The sequence below is a fragment of the Papio anubis genome, chromosome 11, assembly GCF_008728515.1.
Source record: "Papio anubis isolate 15944 chromosome 11, Panubis1.0, whole genome shotgun sequence".
Taxonomy (NCBI): Eukaryota; Metazoa; Chordata; class Mammalia; order Primates; family Cercopithecidae; genus Papio; species Papio anubis.
The window spans coordinates 110,668,431-110,680,549 of NC_044986.1; the positions used below are offsets into that span (position 1 = coordinate 110,668,431).

At 46.8% G+C, this 12,119-nt stretch overlaps 1 protein-coding gene across 1 annotated transcript in view; it reads left to right on the top strand.

Annotated features, from left to right (window-relative positions):
* The first annotated feature begins 4,083 nt into the window (after positions 1-4,083).
* Positions 4,084-12,119, top strand: part of FAM171A1 (family with sequence similarity 171 member A1) — a 142,035-nt gene continuing 133,999 nt past the window's right edge. Inside the window, exon 1 of the mRNA XM_031652475.1 lies at positions 4,084-4,399. Within this exon, the coding sequence (XP_031508335.1) occupies positions 4,303-4,399 (97 nt within the window). The 5' untranslated portion in view covers positions 4,084-4,302. The remainder of the gene's footprint in view (positions 4,400-12,119) is intronic.

The following is a 12,119-nucleotide window of genomic DNA, read 5'->3' on the forward strand; positions in this document are numbered from 1 at the left end:
TGCAAAATGGGATGGGAGCGGTGTTTCTGAAACTATTTAGATAAGACTCAGTGTTGCTATGAGGGTACATAAACTTCTAAAGTTCCAATTCATCCTGGAAAGTATTGTTGTACATGATAATAACAACCACTGCCATCAGACCTGAGCATCTCGCACGGCTGTCCAAGGGAGACAATACAGTCATGGGTTCTTCGTTTCTATTTTTGGTTGAGCCAGTAAAGCCCCTTCCTCATCCCTCTTTTCCACTTATCACTAGAGATGGAAATTAAAAACGATGGCTTTAGGCTGCTAAAAGTCTAAAACAGAACAGAACAACAGAAACAGCAACAACAACAACAAAATAAGGCAGGTTGGACAAGCTTGATACAGTTAAGATTGTGAACCCGACTTGATTCAGTTTATTAAGATTTCTTCCACCCTGAAACGTTCTAGAACTCTCTACTAAGATCACAAACACCAGTGTTTTGAGTAAACAATAAGACTTAGAAAAATGGCATAGAATGGGATTTTTTTTTCTATTTTAAATATTTCTATCTGAAATAATTATAGACTCATAAAAAGTTACAAAAATAGTACAGAGAGGTCACATATACCCTTCCCCCAGCTTCCCCCAATTGTAACATCTTATAAAACTGTAGTACACTGTCAAAGCCAGGAAATGAACACTGGCACCATAGTATTCACTAGATTCGAACCTCACTGGGATTAGAGCAGGTTGTTCAAACAATTTGGACACTCCTAGAGGTAATTTGAATCGTTTGCATAAAATTTATTCTCAGAAGTAACATGGTATAGGGAATTTGCACTTATCAGATCTTTGTATTTTGGGCAAGTTGTTTAATGGCACCAAGCCTCTGTTTGTTCATTTGTGAAATGGAAATAATGATACCTACCAAATAAGTTGTTATGAGGAAATAGCTCCAGTTCAGTGAGTGCCATATATTAGGAACCCCTAAATACTAGTTTTCTTCATCCCTTGTTAAGATCACACTTTATTATTATTTTGTATTTTATAGAGGTTTATTCTAAATAGCCAGTATGAGTGACCATAGCCCCGGGAAAAACAGTCTCAAGGAGTCCTGAGAAAGTGCACCCGAGGCAGTTAAAAATTACAGTTTGGTTTTATACATTTTAGGAAAGCAAGAGTTACAGGCAAATATATAAATCAACAATGCATGGAAGGTATACAATGGTTTGGTCCAAAAAGGAGAGAGATCTTGAAGCAGGGGTTCACAGAAGACCACACTTTATATCTCAGAGTTTTACAGGAGACCTAGGTGCTCTCCTAATAATCAACCTGTTTCTTTTCTTTTTTTTTTTTTTTGAGACAAAGTCTCACACTGTCACCTAGGCAAAAGTGCAATGGCTGTTCACAGGCAAAATCATAGCTCACAGCAACCTTGACTTCCTGGACTCAAGCAATCCTCCTGCCTCAGCCTCCTGAGAAGCTGGGACTACAGGTGCATGCCATTGCACCCAGCTAATTTATTATTATTATTATTTATATATATTACATATATAATATATATAATATATATTATATATATATTATATATATTACATATATAATATATAATATATATATTTTATATATATATATATTTTTGGCAGAGTAAGGGCTTTACTTTGTTGCTCAAGCTGGTCTCAAACTCCTGGGCTCAAGTGATCCTCCTACCTCAGCCTCCCAAAGTGCTAGGATTAAAATCGATTTGCTGTCCCCCAAAAGCACGAAGTGGCCATACCTGACCTCAACCTGGTTCTTGATTATGACTATTACAATTATCATTTCGCTCAGACTGGTCCTGTCTCTTATAACCAACATCCCTGTCAAAGGCGCTTCCTCATGGACGTGAAGTCAGAAGTGTCAACTCTGTTTGACCTTCGTACCGCTTCTCTTAGAAGCAGCCCCCTACTCTCAAAAAATGACTTAAAAACTTCAAGACCACCACACTCCATGAAGCCATCTTTCTGGCCTGGACTCTCTGTGTCCCTGCAGGCTGGCATTCAAGCTGGAGTTGAGAGTTGAGCTAGACTGCCATCCCGTTCATTTCTTTTCTCTGACTCTCAGGCGGCCTCTGGAACCACGGCAAGGCTTTGGTGCAGCAGTCAGAAGAAAGAGGGAATCCAGCAGTCCTTATTTCTTTCTGCCTTCCTGACTGCTGTCACCCTGTGCAGATATGCGATTTGCACAAATTGCAGCACTGGTCCTAAGGGTGACTATAAAACCCATATGGGCTTCTGTACATCCTAGTTTTTCTCATGTCTTACAGTCATTTGTCTTTTATAAGCCAACTGGGCAAGTGCCATCCTTCATTCTTTTTTTGGTACAGTGCCTGCCATGTCTTAATGCTCAATTAATGAAATTACAGTAATAACCCTCCTTCTGGCCTGGTGTTCTGGAAGCAGTGTGGGGTAGATGATGGGTCCGGAGTGGATTTTTCTAGGTCCCCAGTGGAAATCGGAAGGTCACCGCAGCGCTAGTTGGAAGAGAAGGTGGAGAGGGACATGAAGGTTGTGTGGAAGGCATACAGACAGGAGTGGGTTGAGAGAAAGAAAAGTTGAGGTTGGGATGGAGGGGGTCCCTAGGCTCAATGAAAGTCTAGAGGTTTTTTTTTTTGGGGGGGGGGTGTGTTTTGAGACAGGGTCTCATTCTGTCATCCAGGCTGGAGTGCAGTGGCACGATCTTGGCTCACTGCAACCTTCCCCCTCCCAGGTTCAAGTGATCCTCCCACCTCAGCCTCCTAAGTAGCTGGGACCACAGGCATGCACCACCATGCCTGGCTAATTTTTTGTATTTTTGGTAGAGACAGGGTTTCACCATGTTGTCCCAGCTGGTCTCTTAACTCCTGAACGCAGGCCATCCACCTGCCTCAGCCTCCCAAAGTGTTGGGATTACAGGCATGAACCATCACACCCAGCCAAGTCTGGAGGTTTTTGTGAAGAGTTTCAATTTTAGGGTCAGACTGACGTTGTTATTAGCATCTCGGCTCTGCCACTGACCAGGTGTGCACTTTTGGACAAATTCCTTAACCCTCCTTAGCCTCTTTTCTCATTTGTGAATGGGGATAATGCTAACTACCTCTTAGATCATGTATTGTGAAGATGGACAAAGAGTCTGCTTGACCGAACTACAGTCAGGCTCCGGAACCTTCTTCTAGGCCCAGTTGTGCCCTTCCTTGTAAAATGTACTTTCAGGAAGAACTGCTAAGTCAGTTTCAAGAATCCCCCACCCTGGATATTTGATCAGCTTCCCCGTCCACCCAGTCCCGCCCCAGCCCTGCCAGGGTCTGTCTGATCTTCAAGAATCCTGTTAGAATCCCCCTTCCCCCGATGTTTCCTCTTAGTAATTTTCCATTCCCTGCCTCCCACCCTGGTCCTCGGTTATAAATCCCCACTTGTTCCTGCTGTATTCAGAGTTGAACCCAACCTTTCTCCCCAACTGCAGAATCCCATGGTAGCGCCTATACCTATTGCCTTGGTTCCAAAGAGGGTCTTCTTTGCTGTGCTTTCACACGTGTCATGGAATAATCTTTTTTCTTTAATAGGACAGAAATTTTTAAAGCACCTAGGGCCTCAAAAGAGGTGGATTTCCTCCCCGCCCTAACCCCTAGAACTATCCAAGTACCATTCCACCTGAAGCTGTCCACCCGCCAACACGTAGGTACTGCAGGCCTACTGCAGTCTATACTGGCTTAGGGAGTGTTCTTGCGGATCTTTAACACTGGGTGTGAAATCTACATTAGGGGACACAACTATATTAGGATGGCATGGGGGCGGGGGGTTACATCCAGATACCACGTCTCCTGCGGCCCCTCGGGTGGCCTGGTGTGATGAAAAGGGCTCCGCCCTGAAAGGCAGGTCTGGCTCTTCTGCCGGGCTGCGGGGATGGGGCGAGCCGTGTTGCCTGGGGGCGGGGGGGGGGGGGCGGGGGGGGGGGGGGCGGGGCGGGGGCGCCGGGGGGGGGCTCCCTCGGCGCGGCGGCCGCCAGGTGGCACCACGGGCCCGGGGCCTGGACGCGGGCAGGGGCAGCGGCAGCGGCGGCGGCGGCGGCGGCGGCGGGCGGGGCAGGAAGGGGTTAAGGAACTGGCGGAGCAGCAGCCGCCGCCGCCGCGGCTCTTCGGGGAAACCCGGCGCGGTGCGCGGGAGGGAGCGGCCGGGGCGGCGGGGCCGGGCCAATCGGGCGGCGGGCCCGGCGCGCGGAGCCAGCGACATGGAGGGGGGCGCGGCGCCCGGCCGCCCGTGACGCGCCGCCGCCCGGCCCGCTCTCGGCTAGCCCGAGCCGCCGCCGGCCCTGCGGCGGAGATGAGCAGGTCCGCGGCGCTGCTGCTGTGCCTGCTGGGCTGCCACGTCTGGAAGGCGGTGACCAAGACGCTGCGGGAGCCCGGCGCGGGAGCGCAAGGTCGGTGGGCGGCGGCGGGGCCGGGGGCTTTGTGTCGCGCCGGGCCTGGCGCGGAGGCGGCGCAGGCGGCGGCGGGAGGGTCCCGGGCCGCGTGGTGGCGGCGCAGCCCGAGCCGCAGCGGGAGCCTCCGGGCCTGCAGCCCCCCTGCAACGCGCTCCCGAGGGGGCGGCGCGGGCCGGGGACGCGGGGTGACCTGGGCAGAGGCTTCTGGGGCCGGGGGCCGGGGTCGGGGGCCGGGGGCCGGGGGTCGGGGCTGGGTCGGGCGGGGGGCACGCGCAGCTCCAGCTGCTGTCGCCGCTGCGGCGGGGGCTCGTCTGGATGCGCTCGGGGGTCCCCTTTATGCCGCGCCTGGGACACGCAGCTCTGTCTCCGATGCCGCCGCGGACAGAGGGGCCGCCCAGGGCGCGCCGCCGGATCGCACTCCAGCCTCCCCGCGCCGGGCTTGGGTCTGGGAAGCCCCAGTTGCTGGGCTGCGCTGGGCCCTTTTGTTGTGGCGGGAGGGGACGGCCGCCGCCCCGGGGTGCCCCCTGTGTCCCGGGACCCCGAGGTCCGCGGCCGCTGCCCGCCATCAGCCACTAGCCTGCCGCAGTTTGGGAAAGTTTGGGGGGTTCTCTCCCCCTGCCTATCTGACGTCTCTTCCAGACCATAAGGGATTTGCTTAGCGGCCCAGGAATCTTCTCTGGAAGGGGAGAAAGAATTGAACTGGGAGGCCCTCATCGCTCACCAAAAAAAAAAAAAAAAAAAAAAAAATCCTTTCCAGGTCTGTTTGTCGCCAGCTCGTGCCTTTTGTCTCGTCTTTGGCCTCCACAAATCTGCTTTCCAGCCCCGGGGGTAACCTGGTCGCCTCTGAGAATGGCCACGAGCCTGTCTTTTGTTTTTAAAATCAGCGTTTTTTGAGGGGTCCCCCCCGCCCCACCCTAAAGCTTCCTTGGCACATTTGTGTAGCGACAGCGTCGAGGGCTCCTCTGTTGCTGGCGTTTTCAAAAGGGCCACTGAGGCCCGCAGATGAGCCTCTGCATTCACCCAGCAGTGCACCACTGCCTGGGCTTTTGCTGGGGGTTCAGGTCTCCGCGAGGGAGCTCCCTGCAGCCCTGTAGAACCCCCGGTTTCCAAGCCTGAGGCCTGTCCCGGCAGAAGGGTGTGTGTCCTGCAAAGTTGGCCCTGCAGGCCGAAGAAACGAGGAGTGCTGCATCCGAGGTTCTCCTTGCTGGGACCCCCTTTGCTCGGCTAACCCGCTCAGGGTGCCTGAGAGCAGAGACGCCCGGGCTTCCACCACGATGTTGTCACGGGGAGGAAAGGCTCTGCCAACAGTCTGTTGGGTTGAGTTTGTTGCCTATATGTTGAGTTGAAGGTTTTCATATCTGGCACTTGCAGTATCATTTCCTGGAATATCTTAAATGCATTGCTGCTTCTATGGCCATGGTAGAATATGACCGTTATGAACTGTGTATAGTTTTAGTAATGCATATCATGGAAGAGCAGACAGCCACAAAATACAAAAAGACCTATATTTCTCTTCGTGTAGGAAACAAATGTTTAGGACATTAGATCATCAGTGTTGCATTGTAGCTTCTTTTATTAATACCCTACTGCTTTTTGAATCAGCTATTTTAGAGAATGATATTTGCACTTCAGCGAGACCATTAATTTTAAAGAGCAAGTTGAATTTTTCGTTTTGCACTTGAAATACCAATATATGGAAATATTAAATTCATGCACTTCTGAAATAGAGAAAGGATGGCATGTCTTCAATGTATACATGTATATTCAATGTATATGTAACAGGTTTAGGTCTAAGACCATGTTTTACCCAGCTCTTGCTTCTAAAAATCTGCCTCTCAGGAATGGAATATTATGTGTAATGGGAGAGAAATGGTCAGCATGAGAAGCGGTTTCTGCCGTGGCTAGCAGTGGCTTAGTTTAGGTTATGGTTGGAGTGGGAGATCAAGTATCTTGGCATAGTATTCCACTTGCATTACTTCTTTGTTGTTATCTACTGTAAGGATGGCTTTTTAAAGCCTTGAGGTCAGGAGTTCTATTAGAAATCAGGTCTCACTGCCTGGCATCCAGATTTTGAGCTAGCAGCATTTTTAAGGGAATGGACAATTTCTCCTTTAACATTAGAAGGTCAGTCCCGACTCACTGAGTTCTTCAAAGCATCTTAACGTTCACTTGCTATAGTATGACGTAGTTTTAAAATTCATGTGTTCTCTGCTCTCCTGGATCATGTACACGAGGAAGACAAATGCTGCATCTGATTTCACTTTACATTTTCTACAGTAAATTATAGGTTGTTATGCATACACTTGGTGCTCAGATGGTGCTGAGTAAGTAAGCATCAACCATAGCTAATACCTACACCATAACGCAACCTTTAGTCATCATCATTGGCTTGCATTTTAAGAGAAAAGTTCAATGTTTACCTTTCCCAAAAACTAATTTGTAAAAATTTTGCTTTTATGTAGAATCTCTTGTTTGAATCATTTTTTGAACAAGCATTGCACATACATATTGTGCACCGACAGGATTTGGAAATTACTTTGGTAAAACTACTTAGAGACCTCAAACAGACAGAAATCATATACTGTAGTATTGCAACTAGAATGCTGGAACTAAATGACACCTTTTTTGTTAAATGAGTCTTTATGTCATCTGAGGAAACTAGCATCTGCAAAATTTCTTGGCATTACTTTGCTTTTTATATATTCAAGATCAAATCGGAGGTTTGGCTTCAGACTCTCTTCCCATAGCTGCTTCAGATCAGCAAAGTGATTTCCAGTGCCACCATCAGTTGTCACAGTGAGGGCTGGCTTTGTTCATCATGAATTTGAACTAGCTCTAGACTATGACTGTTTTTATTAAGTGTTTCCTCTCAGTTGCTCTTGAGCATTTATAGTATTGAATCTATTTTCTGGGAATTTTTCAAAAGCTGTGGTTCAAAAGTATTGACCCATTTTGATTTTCTTCACCTCTTTTACGAAACTATGATGAGGCTGGGTTCAATAGAGAGGGCTGTCCTAGAAGAGCAGTAAGCTGTGCAGATGTACTCTTTAGGGATGTGTTTTTGAAGCCCAGGACTCTTATTTATGTGCCAAAAGGAAGGTCAGAGCTAGGTTGAGAACTTCATGCTCAGACATCGTATTGGATGATGTTTATTTTGTTGCTAGATATCTAGCAGGTGTTTGAGGCAAACCCGGTGCTGAACGTGCAAGGTGTTTTGCGATGACGTGCTAGCTTTTTGCTCATCTCAGAAAAGCTACAATCTCTTATAACATTTGAGGCGAATGATTGGCTCTCTCTCTTCTCTAAGAGGTTCATTCTTTGCCAAACTCAAACTTCAGTTATTAGAACACTGGGATCTGTTGAAAGACCACGAAGCGATGTAAGGTATCAGGAGGTTCGTCCAACAAGCCTAACGTATGGAGACATTGTATTAAGAGCATGACTTCTAAATAAAATTCATGGGCTCATGTCCTGGGAAACCGCAGGAGCTGGACTCACAGAGGCCGCTGGGCTTCCTCGCAAGCCAGGTGTGAGGGCTTTATGCAGGAGCAACAGTAATGTCTAGGGAATTTCTGGAAAAGTCTTTGAAATGACTTCATGAATTATTTTTGTATCTTATTTGTACTTGCCTATAATACTTCGTAACTTATAGGTTGTTACCTTAACATCCAAACCAAAAGAAGGAAAATAGTGCATGCATTTCTAAACAAATAGCTTTCAAGTATTAATACTTTCTCAGTTTTAATCAATTCTTTATTTTAACCAAATTACTGACATCTCAGTAAATCTAACTGTGCATCTTTATTATTGCTGGCAAATACTAATTTGGAATTTTTAGTAAATATTAATTTCCTACTTTTAGTAAACACTGCTTACCAAGAAAACATACGGAAATAAACTGGATAGACAGCAGGTATGTATAAAGCTGTATCATGGAGAAAAAGTTGAATAAAGCATATTGCAGAGATTTAGAGGAGTTTGTCTTGTGACGACAAATACCTTGTGTACTTTTTGTGAAACATATTTAGTGGAAATTATACACATCAGTAATGCTGTTATAGTTTGATCAAGTTATAGAGAAGTTTTTTTCACAAGTCATTTTCACTTAACATCACCAAATATGACTTTAGGACTCATAAAGACAACAGTTCTAGCTAAATTATTCAACTCCAGGAAACACAGAACTGAATATATTTTAAATGTATTTTAGAAATTAAGTTTCAGGCCGGGCACAGTAGCTTATGCATGTAATCCCAGCACTTTGGGAAGTTGAGGTGGGTGGATTGCTTGGGCCCAGGAGTTCAAGACCAGCCTGGCCAACATGGTAAAACCTCATCTCTACTAAAAATACAAAACGTAGCTGAGCGTGATGGCGGGCGCCTGTAATCCCAGCTACTTAGGAGGCTGAGGCAGGAGAATTGCTTGAACTTGGGAGGCAGAGGTTGTAATGAGTGGAGATCATGCCACTGCACTCCAGCCTGGGCAACAGAGTGAAACTCCATCTCAAATAAATAAATGAAATTACATTTCAGTACCCAACCAATGAATTGTATGAAATAACTTTTTTAAAAAGAAATTCTACAGTGTAACCCAATAACATACCCTGAATTAAGAAAACCATTATTAAAAAAATAAATCTAACTTGTAAACAGGCAAAATTTGAGGCAGCTAACCACTTTAGAAAGGGCTTCAGGATTAGTTCCCCTAAACAGCTGAGTCAGCACATGTCAGATGACTCCACCTTCTCTGACCAAGCCTCTGTTTCATTCGCTAGCTCCTCTTACTCCTAGATTCAAGTCTGTCTGCGAACATTTGCTCATCTTTCTTTCTGTCTGTCTTTCTCTCTCTGTCTCTCTCTTTTTTTTAATTTTTTGACAGAGTCTCACTCTGTCCCCCAGGCTGAGTGCAGTGGTGCAATCTCAGCTCACTGCATCACTGCACCCTCCGCCTCCCAGGTTAAAATGATCCTCCTGCCTAGGCTTCCCTAGTAGCTGGAATTACAGGTGCATGCTACCGCACCTGGCTAATTTTTGTATTTTTAGTAGAGATGGGACTTCACCATGTTGGCCAGGCTAGTCTTGACCTCCTGACCTCAGAAAGTCCGCCCGCCTAGGCCTCCCAAAATGCTGGGATTACAGATGTGAGCCACCACGCCCAGTCCTTTTCTTTCTTTCATTTACCCTTTTCAGAATCTATTAATCTTTGTAAATTCTGGGAATTAAGCCCCTCTGGATGGATGACTGTGGCTTTCACATCTTTAGTTGATGTCATAGCTCCATCTCTTTATGTCCAGCGAGCTGGTAGACACCTCCATTTCAGTACTCCAGGTTTACCTCAAACTCCTTGTCCTTCCTTCTGGAGCCCAGCATTCCTGCTTCTCTGTTAACCAGACTCGAAATCTGAGTGTCTGCTTATGTCCCTTCTCTTCCTTAAAATCCGTGCAGTAGAAATCTCATAGATAAATTTATGTAGCAAATGTTAGTGTCAGAAAGATATTGGGGATCGAGTTGATTTTCTTTGTTCTGGAGATGAGGAAACCCAGGCCAGGTGACCTAAGGTAAGTGTGCTCTCTGGCCACACAGACGTCGTGGTAGTAGAATAATGGCCCCCAGAATGTCCATGTCCTAATCCCTGGAACCCGTATGTGACTTTACATGGCTAAAGAGACTTTGGCCAGGTGATTCCCTTAAGGATCTTGAGATGGGAAGATTAGTCCCAATTATCATCCAGCTGGGCCCATTGTAATCAATCACAAGAGGGAAGCAGGAACGTCAAAGTCAGAAGAGATGTACTAATAGAAGCAAGGGGTCCAAGTCAGAGAGAGACTGAAGATGCTACATGGATAGCTTTGCAAATGGAGGAGGAGGCCAGGAGCCAAGTAATGCAGGCAGCTTCTAGAAACCAGAAAAGTCAAGGAAACCAATCTGACATCTTGGCTTTAGCCCAGTGAAACTGAGTTTGGACTGCCGACCTCCAGAACTGTAAGATGATAAGTGTGTCTTGCTTCTAGCCACTGAGTTGTTTGATCATTTGTTATGGCAGCAGTAGGAAACTAACACAGACCCTAACCCCTAAGAACTGTGAATTGAGATTCGCCCACACAGGACGGTGATGCAGCATGAACTGCTTTTTGGAACCAAGCTACAGAAGTTACATTTAGAAAAGTGCATGGAGTTCTCGCATCGGTTTAACAAAATTCCACCAAACTGGAGCCATGACAAGGATCATTGTGAACCACCTCAAGGACACCCACCATCACCAGAATAACTGTTTTCCTTCCAGATGAGGAAGGAAAAGTGGGCTATGACTTTTCTTATGTTTGGGTACATTGAGTGTGCTGTGTTCCAGAGCTGGGATTCACACCTGCAGGGAGAACATGTAGCCTCTGAAACCCCTGCCAAAAGCCACTTTCTGAAGTCTTGCTGGCTTTTTGGCTGTGCTCTAATTTTCGTTGAAACATATGTATTAGTAAGCAAATGAAGTAAAAGAAAGCTGGGATGGGATGTTGCCATAATCCCTTCTGCCTTTATGTAATGAAATGTTAGGGACTGCCCCCCCACCCTCCACCCACCCGACTTGAATGGCCTCCCAGTTGTCCTTCCCAAGACTCAGCATGGCCCCTCTGAGATTTCTCCGCCTCTCTCAAGTAGATGCACCCCACCAGCTCCAGGGCCCAGGGCCATTTGAACAATCTGAGAAGCCCCCATGCTGATGAGGGAGGAGCACTGTGGAACCACCTGGGCAGGCCTTGGCGCTGCATCTGTTGGGGAATAGAGGAAGGGAGGAGTTGCTCTCCTGCAATTTCCATCTCGTTTGGGAGCAAAAGAATCCAATTCAGTGGGTCCCAGAGAAGAGAGACAGGTGACATTCAGGCAGGGTCTGGAACAGAAGCTGAAGGGGCCACTGATGGCTTGGTGGAGTCATATGGGACTCCATCCAACCTCATGTCTAGGGGAAGGAGAAGGATGATGAAGTGTCCTGCCACCAGCCTCCTGCCAGGAAACTGAACTCAGAGCTGCAGAGAAGCTTGAACCTTCTCGATTTCTGGGCTTTGGCCAAAAGGTAGATAAATAATGGAGGAAGGGAGTGAATCACTCAGTTATTTTAAGGCCGATGACCTTGCCAGAGGTTAAGGTAGCATCCTTGTCTCTTTCTCATAGCTTAGACATAGTGTTCATTCATTTCTCCTACTTTCCACTGCATGTCTGCCTTAGCCCTCCTCAGGTCCTTGCTAAAGACAGCATTTTCTTCATTTCTCTCGGTTTTAATTTGTTCTTTCAACTCAAAACTCTCTTCCATGTTGTCTGTCTTCAAGCACCATTTAATTCACATTCCTGTCCTGCAGAATAATGCGAAGAATGTCCCTTTTGCCTGAAGTGTGAAGCCTGGATGACTAAGCCTGGCCTTTAGGACCTCCGTGCCTGTCCTCCAATGCCTTTCCCATGGTCTCCTTCTCTTCCCAGTTCAAATCATCTCCTCTAGAACATTTCCTTTATCCTCCTTTCCAGGGTTGCTCTACACCCTCACTTCCTTCATTTGTAGCTGTCCTCTTTCCTGCTCTTGAAATCAAGTTCCTAGATCTTAGCATCTGCTGTATGAAGACAGTGTGCAAAATACTTATTGGACAAAACGAGGTGGTCTGTTGGGGAGGGGGCATTATATTTTTTGCATAAGCTTGATTATTTCGCAGTTCTTACCTCGGAAAGTTTACAGTCCT